This window comes from Danio rerio, chromosome 18 (genome assembly GCF_052040795.2).
Source record: "Danio rerio strain M-AB ecotype USA chromosome 18, GRCz13ab, whole genome shotgun sequence".
NCBI classification, from domain to species: domain Eukaryota; kingdom Metazoa; phylum Chordata; class Actinopteri; order Cypriniformes; family Danionidae; genus Danio; species Danio rerio.
In genome coordinates, this window is record NC_141038.1 from 28,470,962 (window position 1) to 28,487,845 (window position 16,884).

Sequence of the window (16,884 nt, forward strand, 5' to 3'; positions counted from 1 at the left end):
GATTAGAATTTTAGAAATAAAAAAATGTATTTTTCTAAATGCTAATTTATTATAAACCATCATAAAAAACTAACAAACAACAACAAATTAATGTTGTATTTATTCACAGTGGTGCTTAAACAACAAAATATATTTAGATCATGATACTGAAACTAACTTAAGCCTTGGTGCAACCAAATAAATAAATAAAGCAAGCAGTTTAAAAAAGTTATAACTAATAAAGATAAAGATGTTCTATTACATTCATTCATATTCTTTTCAGCTTAGTCCCTTTATTAATCTGGGGTCGCCACAGTGTAATGAATCGCCAACTTATCCAGCATATGTTTTACGCATTGGAAACATCCATACACACACACATACACTACGGTCAATTTTAGCATACCCACCATGTCTTTGGACTTGTGGGGAAAACCGGAGCACCCGGAGGAAACCCACACAAAAACAGGGAGAACATGCAAACTCCACACAGAAATGCCAACTGACCCAGCCGAGGCTTAAACCAGCAACCTTCTTGCTGTGAGGCGATCATGATACCCACTGCACCACCTGTTCTATTACATATTTGACTAAACAAAAAATTTATATTTCCACTAATCCTCCCGTTCAAAAGAATCAAGGGTGTCAAACACTTTTCTATGACATTTGTGTAAATTCAGTAATTATTTTGTCTTTTAGAGTGTACAGATTTTGCAAGGTGCATGTAAACTTACAGTTTTTCTTAGTCGCTTTGGTGCATTTCTCACAACACTATTTACATTTGCACAACAGGTCATGCATTTCTCAAAACAATTAGTCATTTGTGCACATCCTAATAGCAGTTTCTTATTCCTTTCAACAAATTGCAAATGCTTTCATTCAACTCTCTGCTATTTATAACATTCTCATTTGCTTATGTCATGTCAGTCAAAATGAACTAAACTTGTAAATGCTGAATAATCATTCCATATAAAACTAACAGTCCTCATTTCATTACTTGAGTCATTACATACAAAAATGTCGAACTTGATGTCAAAAGCGGTCAAGCAAACTTTATGAAATTTTTTTTTAAATCTTTATTTTTCTGAAAATGTCTTTAAAATTGAACAATTTGATGAATGATTTACAGGCCTGTGTATGTTGCAGGTTCAGGTCCAATATGTACTGCAATATTGTTTACAGTTGTGCACAGTTCAACCCAAAGGGAGTTTATGTTTGTTGAAAATGAGGGTGTGTTTATTCTTTTGCACAATGGTGGGAATAAAAGAGCAAATCCAGAGTAAAAATGTGAAACATACATATCCAGTGTCTTGTACTCGGATACCTCACTAAATGCAGTGATGTCCAACTTTACTGTAGTTTTCAAATGGCTGTGCAAATAGTATACAGTGCTGTCTTGAGCATTTTCAGAAAGTGTCACCAACATCTGACTTTTTTGCATTGAAAAAATGTAACTCATAATGAAAACATGACAAAGCCATTTGACTATCTTGTTCATAAACAATGGTGTCAGGACTCTTCATTTTGATGACACTGACACTTTGATTGACATCAATACTTGCTTTTGAGGAATGAGCTATCCATTTTGAGCATGTGACGCGCTTTTGCAGGTTATCAGCTAGGTTTTGCAGTTTGTACTAACTGTTTTGAGAAATGCATTATCTGTTGTGCAGAAATGCACTAGTGCTGTGAGAAACGCACCAAAGCGACTGAGAAAACTGTAATTCAACATTACATGCAGTTTTGGTCATATCTTGCATACTACTACTACTAATTATACAGGGTTTCCGCAGGTTGCTTCAAATCAAATGTAAGACTATTTAAGACCATTTTAAGATTATTATGAATGACATTTTAGACTTTACAGGGCTTAATACGAAAGATTTTTTCTAATGACTCGGTTACTTCTGTAAATAGTTTACTATTAATGGAAGATCATGTAAAGGAACGTGTTGCTTAAGTTTTCTTTCCCTGATTAGAACATTTAATATGGAAAATTTGCTGTAAAAATGTGCAACAACTGTTGAGAATGGTATCTCTTTGAAATAAAAAACATGGATGGATCATTAATAATTGGTGTCAGCCCAATTGGGTTACTTTATATGGAAATTAAGACCTGTTTAAAACAATTTAAGACCTACAACACAGTATTTCAGTACATTTTTAAGGCCTAAAATTTTGTTTTAGAAATTTCAGCCTGATCTCAATAGGAAACATACGTATTTTACGTTTTGTTTACATTTAGTGGCTAATTCTTACAGTTCAGTCTTACGATTTTTAAAAAGGAGGCGTGGCACTTAACCCCACCCCTAACCCCAACCGTCACGGGGTGAGTAGCCAATCATACTAAATTGTTCAAATTACATTGTACGAATTCATACAAATTAGCCACTAAATAAAAAAAGTTACAAATTGCCGTGAGATTGAGTTGGGAATTTATTACATTTTAAGACTATTTAAGATCCCGCAAACACACTGTTCTAATAAAAACAAACAACATATATATACTTTTTACACAAGTTTATTTCATTTAGACTGATGGAAAACAGCAATCTTCTGCATTTCATATTCGGCTCATTGCACCGCTATACATGCATTTTGGATAAAAGTAACAATAATTTGAAACTTTTTAAATTGGTGCTTTATGAAAAAGAGATTACCAGGGATTTTTATTTTAAAATTGTTACAAAAATCCCTAATGACTTTAACCTTTAGCAAGTTCAAAATTTTAAGTTCAAATTATTCATTTGAGCAATTTATAAATTAAGGTGCACTTGTATTTATACACATTATTAATGTTGATTTCTAACAGCAAGCAAAAAGACAGATGAAAACAATACAAAAAGTGGACACAGATCCTCGCGCTGAATATTGCAAATCTGTCAGCTGTTTTATTTTGAAATAAATTGTACATCGCAAGAAAACAATTCTGTGAAATCATCCGAGGAGGAAAAAACTTGACTTGTTGATCTGAATTAGATCAAGAAAAAGGAGAAAAACCTCTGGTGTCTTTACTTTTTTTCTTTTTGCGCTTTCTTTGGCACTGTTTTCGATGTGTTGGCATATTTGTGCCGGTCGTTCCTGCATACCAAAAACAAGATAAGAGCAAAAGTTCATTTACAGTTCAGAGACAATAAAAAGAGTGCATGATCTGGTCGTTTTCAATTATTTTAAATCACATGGGTCACCAAGAGTTTACACATGCAATAAAAATATACAGTTAAATTTTAACTTTAAGTTCAAGGTTTAAATATATTTATCTGTATCAGGGATATATAAATCAGCCCCTATAGGAATAATGATATTTTGCAACATCTTTACTGTGACAGTAGGCGGCAGATTCATTTTATATGTAACACTTTAAAATAATGATCAATTAGTTAATGTAGTTGCGAAGTATAATAGCAATATAATAATAATAATAATTATTATATAATTATAATAATAAAGCAATATTTCACATTATTTATAAATCATTTACTAATCCATTATTAAACTCAAAATTGAACATTAGTTTTAGAGCAAACATTCTAACTAATGATGAACAACATTTTCATTTCATTTCATTTCATTAGCTAATGTTAGCAAAGATGAATAAATACTGTAATAAATGTATTCACTGATTGTTCATGTTAGTTAATACATTAACTAATGGACCATTTTAAAGGGTTACTTACCATTTAATTAACTACAATATTTCAGTGCCACATAGTTTATACCATGAGGGAGAAGTAGAAGCATATGCAGTACCTGTTCATCTTAATCTTGTTCCTGCAGCCCTGTCCGCCCTCCCAATAGCTTGTAAAGGCTCCTCTTGTCATCATGCCTCCACAGCCAACACACGGCTTACCATTGCAGTATGGCTAGAAGACAATAAAATGACAAATTACACACCAAAATGGGTCACTCACAAGTCGTTTTAGCACCAAAATAACAACACTAATGGAAACGAAAAATGTATAGTGAAAAGATCCCTATTATACTGAGTATTGAGCACTCTACTCCAAAGTAGTTTTTTAGTATCAAACCCTTACATTTGAAGGTAATAGTTTATCAGAAGAAGAAGCAGAAATAGTTTGTGTTGTTACCTTTTTAGCACATTGCTAACAATTTTCCCTGCTGAAAAAAAACAAGTTAGCATTTTTAAATGTACTGCTAACATGCTTTTACAGTGTACTAGCACAATGTCTAACTTTCATAGCATGTTTATTATGTTTTAACAAGTTGTTAGGATATGTTAACATGTTGCTAGCATGTTCTGGCTAGTTGCTAGCATATGTGTGTCCCAATTCGCCAGAGATAATCTGAAAATGCAGACATTATTGTACAGCAATATAAGACAATAGAAAAGGGGTAAGATGAAAAGGTCATTGTGATGTCCTATGACATAGGAGTCTGTCTGTCTGTGATTGAGAGTTGGCTTCGCCTTTATCTAATTGCTAATCTTTTTGGCTCAAGACTTCTGGTCCAGTTCACTTCTATTCATTTTTAGAGGTTACATACAGCTAGTTTTGCTGCTTGATGTTGCGAACTGATATATTACAGTGCATCCGGAAGGTATTCATACATATTCATTTGGCAGCAATTACAGCCTCAAGTCTTTTTGAATATGATGCCACAAGCTTGGTACGCCTGTCTTTGGGAATTTTTGCCCATTCCTCTTTGCGGTACCTCTCAAGCTCTATCAGGTTAGATGGGAAGTGATGGTGTACAGCTATTTTCAGATCTCTCCAGAGATGTTCAATAGGATTTAGGTCTGGATTCTGGCTGGGCCACTCAAGGACATTCACAGAGTTGTTGTGAAGCCACTCCATTGATATTTCGGTGGTGTGCTTTGGGCCATTAACCGCATTTTCACTGTCGGGCTAGTGCGAGCCAGGGCTTTAATCGGGCCAGGCCAGTCGCCAGGGAGGTTGAGTAGTGAGGCCAAAATAATGTTGCGTTTCCACTGTCAGGCTAGTAGTTTGCAGCCCGTCACACAAAACCTGCCCCCAGAACCTCACCCAATTTAAACATCACACGACCTGCACAGTGTAGCTGGAATCAGGCAGACAGATAAAGCACTCCATCGCGAAACCATTAGAATAAAGACAAACAAAACAAACAAATGACACATTACTGTACATCATGCATCAAGTGGTCTCGCCACTAATGGAGGGAGCCAGCGCAGTGAGCGCATCCATCCATGATAAAACCACAGAAATTCTCTGGCAATAACTCTGTATAAAATGTATTTTATAACATCCTCGTTTTAATAGACGCCTTCAAAAACTGCGGAGAGACCTAAACATATGAATTTTTCTCTATGCTATATGGGACACCTAATGGGTATTTCCTCTTTATTTAAGGATGTTGCATGTTATTCTGTGATCTTAAGTGAAGGAAAATGTTAAGTGTTTCAGCACATAAGAGCAATGGGTAATAAAATGAGTAATAAAATACAGCCTTTATTTCGTTGCACTCATCAGCTTTTCATTAATAAAGCTCTACATGTATTTCAAATTTTATACCATGTCATATAAAAACTAAACACTTGTTTGAAGACACAGAACACATTTTGTATTTGCAGTTTTTTGCAGAAAAACACTGTGGCTCAGACAGAGTGACCATCAGGTTATTGATCACCTCCCTGACTAAGGCCCTTCTACCCCAATCACTTAGCTTAGTTGGCCGGCCAGCTCTAGGAAGAGTCCTGGTGGTACCAAACATCTTCCACTTACAGATGATGGAGACCACTGTGCTCATTAGAACTAGAGAGCCGCAGAAATTTTTCTGTAACCTTCCCTAGCCTTGTGCCTTGAGACAATCCTGTCTCTAAAGTCTACAGACAGTTCCTTTGTCTTCATGCTTGGATTTTGCTTTGACATGCACTGTCAACCCTGGGCCCTTATAAACGGGTGTATGCCTTTTCAAATCATGTCCAATCAACTGAATTTATCAAAGATGAACTTCAATTAAGCTGCTAAAACATCTCAAGAATGATCAGTGCAAACAGAATGTACCGGAGCTCAATTTACAGCTTCACGGCAAAAGCTGTAAATAATTACGCATTTTTAATTAATAATTACGTGATTTTTCAGTTTTTTTTTAATTTTTTTATTAAATTAGCAAAAATTTACTAAAATTCCCTTTTTAAAAGGAAATGAACCTTTTTGCTTTGTAGCACCTGTGCTCCTAACTTTAAAAATTTAGGCGCATCAGACAAAATTTAGTCGCACCCACCAATTATAAGCACCGTTACTACAAGTTTCATACAAACATGTTTATTGCATTTAAAATCAACACTAATCAAACTAAAAAGCATAAAAAAATGCAAGCATGAGGAAAATATGTCTCAACAAAATCCCGTTATCACAAGAAAATAGATTTTTATAAAATAACTGAATGAGTAAAAAATACATGGACCGCTCACCGGCTCTGCACGCACTGCTTGACATGAATGAATCTGTTAACGGTATAACTGTGCTGTTCTAACGGGTGCTATCTGATATTGCACTGATGTTTTTGACATATACTGTACCTTATTATATGAATACATCATGTTAATAGCAATATCGGTCTATTCATGACTAGCGATATTAGTTTAATCAGTGCAAGCCTGTTTGCAATGGTGTACGTGGTGTTAAATTTTACATATATGCCACTTGCACGGTGGACAGCATCTGGTGATTAAATGAAGGATTAAACAGAAGCTCTCGTGCTAGATGTGGCAAACAGTTACCTGAAAATTCCATCCCACAGACTTTTCATAGCGGACTTGAAGCTAAAGTCTTTTATCCACTTTTCGAAAAGTGTAAATGGTGGATTAACATTCAGCACATGATCACTAGTAAGATGTGTCATTATTTGTAACTTTAGATGCCATGGTTTATAAAACAAAATCTGTCAGTGTTATCTTTATTCTCATCTTCAGCGCTTTACAATTTTTCGCGGTAGTTGCGCTCTCTGTCATCCCAAGCCAGAAGGCATTGACTGAGTGATTGACAGCTGATATTTCAGTGCTAGAGCCGTGGGCCAATAAGAAGAGCGCGAAGGCGGGGTAAGCATTATGGACTTGGCTTTGTTTACTGCAGCTACTTGAGATGATAACTGCTTTAAACCATTCCTGAGTGCTGCGTTTCGCATTTCAAGTGCAGAGACGGATTCTGCATGAATGTCTCCCAAATCTGCGCATGTGGTGAACATTTTGCAGTAAAAACTGGTCACACACAACAATTTTATGCACTCGCACAAATGCTCCCAAAATATATTTTGAGGTCGCATAGATAAAATTTCGGGCGCATATGCAACTAAAATGGTCGCAATTTCTAGCCCTGGTATATGATTCTACTTTGTCTGTATAGTCATAAAAACACTTGTTTGTAGAGCAAGTAGTTTGACTGTTTTCTACCGTTTATTATTCCTAGTCATTTCTCCCATAAGTAACTTAAGAGGAGGTTATAAAACAATCACAAATACAATTGCAAAATCGAATGCACTTCCAGATTAAAGAATATAGTCAGTAGGAAACACCAGTCATTTACTGCACTGGACCCTTTAAAATCCTATGGCTGGCGTTTGGAACGGTTGTTGCTGTTTTGGACTGGACTTTTTGTATCGTTTAGCTATATTCACTTATTTTGTACACCCAACATTGCTACACTACATTACATATTCATGCATACATCTACATCTGAAACACAACTGATTCCTGATTACTACATTTACATATTTTAGGTTTAAGTTGTTTAAAACTGTTTCTTATATAATTTTGCCTTTCGTGGATGTCCCTCTTTTGTTTTGCATCCTTCTGAGTCACGGGGCATAACAATCATTGAATGAAAAAATAAAAAACAATAACTTGCCATTCATTTATAACTAAACCAGCTAATGTGATGCTCATTCTCAAAAACTATATGTTCACCCAAAGTAAAAATTCTATCATTCATTCAGAGTTTCTTTCTTCTGCTGTACACAAAAGAAGATGTTGTGAAAACTGGGTTACCAAACTGACTTACTGGTCCCCTACTGACTTCCATAGTATGGGGGAAACATTTTGTCAGTGGTGCAAATCAGTGTTTGGTGAACTGTGTCTTTAGTTTGTTTCATAATGTGAACTTGTGGAAGCATGTTTTAAAATGTTACCAATACTTTTCTATGATAAACTGTTGTACTGATTTGTGATCAACTAAAAATCTGGATTTCACTGGTTTGCTGCAAAACCACATGAGATTCTTTGTCCTTTCTTTTGGAACAAATGTCTCATGTTTTTGTCTATGCAAAATGTGGGTCAAATTCCAAGTGTTGCACCTGAGTGTTGAAATATTTCCAAAGGTTTAACAAATGGGAAAACCTGCCTAATTGGCGTCTAATTTTAATAGAATATCTGGCTCAAGGGGGATTGAGGTGAATATAATCCTGCTTCAGTCGGTCTGAGGGAGTTTCTGTCGCTGACCTGCTCTTTGGCACAGTAACCGCAAATCATTCTGGTGGCCAGCTCCATCAAATGGTCCTGGTCTTCATCATGGCATGCATCACACGGGTATGCCCGACCACAGCATGGAAATCTGGGCGGAACAGACCGTTAATGCAAGATGGCAGCCTTAAATCTGAGCCAAGGGCATTTTGTAGGTCAAATACAACATGTGGTACACACAGCAAGAAAATAAACCTCTTATAGCCAGGGCATTGTTCTGATATTTACCTTAGCCACCGGTGACTTTGTCTGAAATGCTTGCAGGCACCTTTATCAGGTAGAGGTTTTCCTTGCTGAACTGCAGGGTCCCTGTAACGTCGAGGATATTGACCAGCTCCACCTGTAAATTCAGTACATAAGGAATAACTGATGACAAGCCATTGAATTATCAGAAAATAACAAACAAATGAGGTGTTGATGAAGCCACGACATGTAGAGAATTGGCTGTTACACCATGGGTTTGCATTATATTATAATAATTTAATGGACCAGAGTCAATTATTCTGCTTATACTACGGTTACCACACCTAAAGGTACTATTCAGATCTCTAAAATATTGCCTTCAGAGGTAGCGATCCAAGGGCATCAAGCTTTGTCCACACCTCTTCCAGTCTCCTGACGTAGTTTCTTCTGATCAAATTTTGAAGACATCATAGATGTGTCTGTCAATATCACACAATACTGTGCAATCCATTACTAACAGCTGATCTAAAAAAATAAAGATGGCATTTCGATTGCCACTTAAGTTTCAATTTGTCTGCAAATGTAAGTTTTTTTGACCAAAATTTGCCATTTTTGATGCAATTTTTTCTGAAAGGTTACTTTTGAAGTAAGCAAATATCCCCTTAAGAGGTCACACACCGGATGAATCTATGCATCACTATGCATTTTAGAATTTTAAGCATAGATTTCTGTAAGGGTACACACTTGCGCCACAAGTCAGTGGCTGTACACGGTGCACACCTACGACTCAGGACACTCTTTAAATATCTGCCACACCACAGAGCGCCAACTGACTAATTTCATATTAAAGAGCCCCTATTATGGGTTTTTGAAAATGACCTTCCATGCAGTGTGTAACACAGCTCTAAGTAAAGTAAAAAATCCAGGCTTAAATCTGAAAGTGTGCCGTGTTTAAAACATTTGTTTCATCTGAAAAAAAAAGAGTCAACTTAGAGTGATTGAAATAAATTGTCGGGGTACCGAATCTTAAGCGGCGTGACATCGATACGATACATCGCCACCCATTTGATGCAGGCGCAGACCCAGAAAAAATTGAACACACTGTAGCAAATATAAAGTGATTTTCTCTACCCAAAGATGAGGCTGTGAAGAGTCAGTGGTTAAAGTTTATTTTTGCAAAAATAACTTGGCGATATAGCCCCAGCCTTGTGCTGTGTTCCTCGTCATTTTTCTGACGAGTGCTACAGGAATTTACACACTTACAAAAGGGTGTTCATTAACCATCTGTTAATGGAAAGATCAGAAAAGACTATTGATATATGGGACCTTGTCAAAGCTTGACAGGAACTTTACAGTCCACAGTTCATGGATCAGTTTCTTCCTCCATTTCACAAGTGTAAGTAAGTGCGATTAAACTTGTTAGAGACCCCCAAAACTAAAATATGCCATTTTTAAATGCTTAATAGTGGCTCTTTAAAGAGCATTAGAATGTGGTCATCTGGTGTGCAAAACATCCAACTGTCATGTGTGTGGCGCGGCGCATCTGGTGTGTGACCCCCCTTTAGTTATCACTAAAGCTCTCTCTATTTTGTTGTATGCAATAACATCGTTATGCTGTCTCAGAAATCTGTCAAAAATCCATTTTACTAGGTGCTTGTGCAGAAACACTACCTCCAGAGTCATTTCTTGATTGGGCAGTGAGAAAAGTCAGCGGCCTAATGTGTGGAACACACCAAGCTTTGAATAGGGAAACATCAAATTCTCAAAAATTGCTTGCCAAGCTTATAATAAAATTTCATATTAGGAATCAACAATATAATTAAACAACAACTGTCGCTTTAGTTTCATTTCTAAACATTCTAGTCACACGAAATCTGCAGAAGTTTACATCTGGTTTGAGCCCCTCCCCCAGAGACTCATCAGTCCCTATCAATCGATGATGGGTTCCTGTACTAGAAGGCGTGGCTTCATTCGCCATATTGACGATTACACCTTTCCCCATTCAAAACTATACAATATTACAAGAAATCAGAGCGAGAGAAACACGCGCAAACAGAAGTGACAAAACTAAGCAAACAACGCATGTCAAGAGGGAACGTGAAGAAGCAGTCTGTCATATTTTCACATTTCTTAAATATTTACAAAATATGTATATTATCAGTTTATCAGACATATTTGTATGAGTGAATCCCTCAGTGGTGAGCGACAAGTACTGTGAAAAGGGTATTTAAATGTTGCTTTGTTTACAGCTTGTATGTGTGCAGCACAAGTTCTGGTATCATTTTGGGGAATGACAAAACTTGACAAGACTTCTTGCAGCTGCAGGTATGGAAATAGCCATCCTCTCATGCAGGCACAGAATGTACAAGAACATTGTGTTTTCAAACAGCTGCCATCTATTTGGTGTATTCTCGCGCTGCTTAAAACCTGGTTTATACTCGACGCGTCCGCTTGTTTGCTTGAGTGCGCGTGGTGAATGTGACGTCATCGCGGAATTTTCAGAGGTTCGCTTGGGGTTCGGCTGGCGGTGTGTACGCCATTTTTTGAGACTCGAGTGAACAGTGCGCGCGGTGCCCCAACTGATTTGAGTTGAATATGAAACACTTTGAAGAGATTTTATCAAACATTTTATGACCCGTGATCAGAGAGATAACCAGATGATCAATAATTCTTGGCTAGAAATTGCAACAGCAGTGGGAAAGGAGAAAGTTTTTGGTAAAAGGTTTGGAAAAACCTGAAGGATAAGTTTATTTAAACCAAAAGAGGCCATGGCAAAAGTGGAGACAATTACAGAATATGTTTTTCCACCAAATAGGTTTTACACTGATGTATTTTGTTCAATTTTGTATTTAAAACAATTTAATAGTTACAAAACTATAATAAAGTCACAAAATTATTTTTGATAACTGGAAAAAAATACAATACACTGATGCCTTGTTTCTCTGGGCTTTATTATTGTTAATGGTCAGGAATGTTGGACCATCATTGCCTTTTTAGCATAACAGAAACTAGCCAGACAGTAATGTGTGAATTGTGGAGCAGGCTAAATGTAAAAAAAACATCTTTATTTTTTTTGTAAGTGTACTTATTTGTTTTTATTTTTGCGACGATAAAACGTTGATTTGTAGAGCAACTCATGTTCTGTTGTCATTAATAATTCAATAAATTTTAATAGGTATAACTGTTCGAGATATGAACAAAAGCAAGCGATGACTTATAGTTATTTGCTAAAAATGGCAACAGCAGTGGGAAAGAAGGAAAGTTTATGTGTAAAAAGTTTGGAAAAACCTAAGCCATAAGTTTGTTTATGCCAAAAAAAGGCCATGGCAAAAGTGGAGACACAGGTACACAATTACAGCATATGTTTTTCAACCAGTTATAGCTTTTACACTAATGTTTGTTTGTGGATCGGACTAAATCTAAAAAAAAAAAGAAAAAACATCAGTATTTTTTTAGTAAGTGTACTTTTTTTGCTTTTATTCTTGTCATAATAAAAATATATTTGTAGAGCAACTCATGTTTTCTTGTGATTAATATTGTAATAAGCTATTGGTTAGTCTATTGGTTAAACTGTCCGAGATATGAACAAAAGCAAGCGATTTATCATAGTTTGATTTTAAAAAAATCTTGAATGGTTATAAAAATGCTTATAATCATTAAAACACTGTCTAAAAACAATACAAAATAATTCATTTAAAAATATTAATCGACATTATGATATGACGTACTTCCGGAAAGTTCCTACTTCTCTGTTTTTCCATTTGATTTTACGGTGGGTTTCTTTTGACCACCCCGTCGTTTTAAAGAATATCACAAAGGCGAACGGGGCAAGTATAGAAGCCTAGTCTGTTTCGCGAGGTGCATGCGCAGTCAGCGGAAGTGCGCCATGCAGCGCCATGCGAAAGTATAATTTCAGCTTAATGGTCCAGATGAGACCAGATGCAAAGTGACAGGTCAATTTTCAACGCTGCTAGTATTTTGACAAACATGTTTGTTTCCCGATCTTAAACTTTCAGATGCAGCCAAAAACAAGTTCTGACTTGATGTTTGACAGCTTTAGTGATTGAGTGTCGTGATTAGAGCTGTAATGTGGTTCAAGACTTTCCTGGAAGAACTTTCCAAAACAAAAGCACATACCGTAGCTTAAAATGTTCTTTAGCCAATCAGAATCAAGCATTCTACAGCCTCGGGGTATGAATAATAATTTTTTTTTTCTATGAAATTTGCAATGTTTCAGCAAGTGCTACGTACGCATTGAAAACCTGTTTGTTTGCATACTTTTGTTTTTTTTTTTCTTGTGAGAGGTGATATGAATACTTGTGGCTTAACAGCACTGTGTTGCAGTTTTATGAATGTTTTGCCCTCCAGGTCACTGTGCCAGTGAATTTAGGGCATCCAGAACAACACAATTTGTCCCTGCTAATCTTCAATGGAAAACTAGGTGCTGGTGGTAAATAATCCCTCACAGCAACTCTGCACACAGGACATTCAGTGTACAAGAAGCGAGACATGTCACACAATCAATGAGGATAAAGGATAAGTATCAGACCTGTCTGATTTTTGGTCTCCGGCTGAATGAATTGAAAACGTGTCGCCTCCACAAATATGCTGAGTTTAAAATGACAATGTTGGCAGTTTTGCTCCCAGTTTTGGCCATAGGTCAGATTCTACAGGAGAAAAAAAGACAAAAACAAAACAAAAAACTGGCATTAGATTAAATCTCAATTCTTTTCCCTTTTATTTTCTCACAAATCCTGCAGAAAGGAATATGTTGAGAATGATATAAAAGAAACGTTTTTATCTGACAGTGTTCAATTGTATAACTGTGAAAGTTAATGCGTTAAAATGCTAATATTTATATTCATATGAACTTGATATATACAGTTGAAGTCAGAATTTTTAGCCCCCTTTGAATTTCTTTATCTTTTTAAAATATTTTCCAAATTATGTTAAACAGAGCAAGGACATTTTCACATTATGTCTGATAATATTTTTTCTTATGGAGAAAGTCTTATTTGTTTTATTTCGGCTAGAATAAAAGGAGTTTTGATTTTTTAAAAAAACCATTTTAATGTCAATATTATTAGCCCATTTATGCTATATTTTTTTTAAAGTCTACAGAACAAACCATCGTTAAACAATGACTTGCCTAATTACCCTAACCTGCCTAGTTAACCTAATTAACCTAGTTAAGCCTTTAAATGTCACTTTAAGCTGTAGAAGTGTCTTGAAAAATATCTATTAAAATATTAGCTACTGTCATTATGGCAAAGATAAAATAAATCAGTTATTAAAGATAAAAAACTGTTATGTTTAGAAATGTGTTGAAAATCTTTCAAAATCTTTCAAAATTTTGTTGAAATTGGGGGAAAAATAAACAGGGGGACTAATAATTCAAGGGGCTAATAACTCTGACTTCAACTGCACATGATATACAGAAATACAGCACTTAAAATATAGTAATTTATATCTGTGATTATTTTCTAATTCTCTGTTCTTTAGAAATTATTCAAATATCCTGATGTGCTGCTTAAAAAAAAGGTCATACTGCTAAATATTTGCTGAGGCCATTATACACTAAGTAGAAATAATTTTTGAAGCATAAAATAAACATTTTACTATAACTTTTGATCACTTTTAAAGAGACAGTTCACCCAAAAAGGAAAATATGTAATTTAACACCATTATGAATGAAATATTAGACTTATACCGGACTAAATGCTAAGTTTTTTTTTCTTCAAATATCTCAGTTGGAAAATATTTTCACTTGTAACAAAAATTATTATAATTTAATACATTTAATAATGCAATAATAATAATAATAATAATAATAATAATTTAATAATATAGAAAATAGGTCAGGTTAGTATCCTCAGCAGCAAATAAATGGAGAACCTTTAAACAAATGTTACTGTAAATAAATAGGATGTTAAACAGAGTTTATATATATATATATATATATATATATATATATATATATATATATATATATACATATACATTTTATATATATATATATATATATATATATATATATATATATATATATATATATATATATATATATATATAAAATAAATAAAATATAAATAAAAAACTTTTTTGACATATTACAAGAGTGTCTAATCTGTAATTTTTCCATCTTTCCATGGCTTTTTTTATGCACATTATTAAAAATTTTTTACCTGGGGTGCTCAAACTTTTGATCCCCACTGTATACATGAACAAAGGAAAAATAACACCTGTTTAAAAAAGATTTAAGACCTACAACTCAATAAACCAGTAGATTTAAGACTTTTTAAGGTCTTGAATTTAGCTTTTGAGATTTAAGATATTTTAAGACTTATTAAGAGCCTACGGATACCCTGATATATGATATGTCTATCTATGCCAGACCTGAATTATATCCTCCTTGTTGCAGTTGAGGCAGCCCACACTGAACTGAGAGTCCTGCAGTACCAGATCTACAGGAACAGCTGCGTGTAGGTCCAGATAGCCTAAAACATCACTGTAGTGGTGCAGCATACTGGGCCTGAAGGCAGCTCTGATGTCTGCTCCACATTTCTCACACTGAGCAGTACAGGCCACCTGTCCATTTAGGGTCAGCTCAGCGTCCACTTTACACCTACAAAGAAAAGCACATGGATACTTTACACTCATGCACGAGGCAGCTAAATGAGACATTTAAAGAAAAAAGCGACCACATTTGAAGCAATATATATTGCATTTTGAACACAATTTTTAACCCTGGATCACAAATTGCATAGGTATATTTTTGCCAAAAGCCAAAAATACATAAGAGTCAAAATAATAGATTTTTATTTCTTGCCAAGTTTTTTTTAAAGATTGAAATTCCTACTATAAATATAGCAAAGCACTTCATTTTGACAATTTTATAGGTGATTTCTCAGCATTTAGTTTTTCTGAACTCCCAGATTCCAGATTTTTAAATAGTTGCAACTCAACCAAATATTGTTCCATCCTAAAAAGTTTTCGTTGATATATAGTCTATATTTTACTTATCCTCCATGTGATTTATTTATGTATTTTATTTATTCCCTTATTTTAGGTGATGCATAAACCTTAGTTTTAAAAAATTGACACTTCAGACACTTATGTCAGACCATGACCAGATCACTTGAATTGCTCTATCTGTTGTGAAAGCATTTTATGTTTCTTTGTTGGTTTGCTTGTCTGGTGATTCTAACAACACGAGATGAAACACTGCAGTGTCATTTTGTCTTGACTGTTTACTGTATATTAGATGGTTCATGTTTAAAGCTACATACATTATCATTTCTTCCTGCCTGAATGCTCTTTAAACTCGCTTGGAAGATTTACACTATAATAGGCCTTAAAATGTGCAAATAATAAACTTTTACTGTACTATGATTAAACTTCGCAATTAATCCACAAATCACATGTGGTTCAAACTGTTGTGCCTGGTTAACAGTGATCCATTCTTGACCTCAGACATGTGACTACTGCAAACAATCTGATATCAATGCCGAAACAGTAGATTGCACAGGTGATATACATGTATGTAGCTGAACTTTATGAACGTCATTACAGTCAAATGTGTCATCAATCAGTCATACAGGAGGAACAGAAAAAAATATGACACTGAATCAAAAGGAACTTACATATTTTGTTGATTACTGCTGCTAAGAATTATCAATTATTGTCATATTTAAGACTGTACTAATAGGTGGGATCATAAAAAAACCTTTAGAGTACTATAGAATGCAAAAATTTGTATTAAAAAAACTGTCAGGAAAAGGATGTTCACATACCTACTCTGTAGATATATTATAATGGAATGATAGCGAACAATTCAACTTAAATGAATCAATGCTTGATATGGCATCAACTAACTAAATTTGATTCTGCAGCTTCCGCATATTTCTTTGTGGTTTAAACAGAATAAAAAGGCAGAAAAAGTAATCAGTATTAAATGAACAGAGTAACCCATCAAGTTGTGTACATCTAAATTTTGCCAATATGGTCGCACATACAAGTACTGTAACTGACCAAATCTTAACTCGTTTGTTGGTCCCAAGCTTACTTATAATTTTCAATATAACTCAGTGCTTCCTACACATATACTTTACTTGGGTGCACCACCCGGGTATATTAATGGCTGACCAAGTATATTTAGTGACACATTTTTTTACTATTATTATCATCCTTTTACACTATGATGTATCCACTTAATATAACCAAACATCCGCAATCGATTAAGTTGTGGAAAAGCCTCTGTCATTTAT

The 16,884-nt window shown here is 34.9% G+C and overlaps 1 protein-coding gene across 3 annotated transcripts in view; it reads right to left on the reverse strand.

Annotated features, from left to right (window-relative positions):
- Positions 1-2,484: 2,484 nt before the first annotated feature.
- Positions 2,485-16,884, reverse strand: part of si:dkey-24l11.2 — a 31,610-nt gene continuing 17,210 nt past the window's right edge. For all 3 annotated transcript variants that reach the window (XM_087291362.1, XM_087291363.1, NM_001083062.2), the window contains 6 exon segments: positions 15,014-15,242; positions 13,167-13,284; positions 8,663-8,774; positions 8,414-8,525; positions 3,730-3,842; positions 2,485-3,060 (listed from right to left, as the gene is read on the reverse strand). In XM_087291362.1, the coding sequence (XP_087147488.1) occupies positions 2,991-3,060; positions 3,730-3,842; positions 8,414-8,525; positions 8,663-8,774; positions 13,167-13,284; positions 15,014-15,242 (754 nt within the window). In that variant the 3' untranslated portion in view covers positions 2,485-2,990.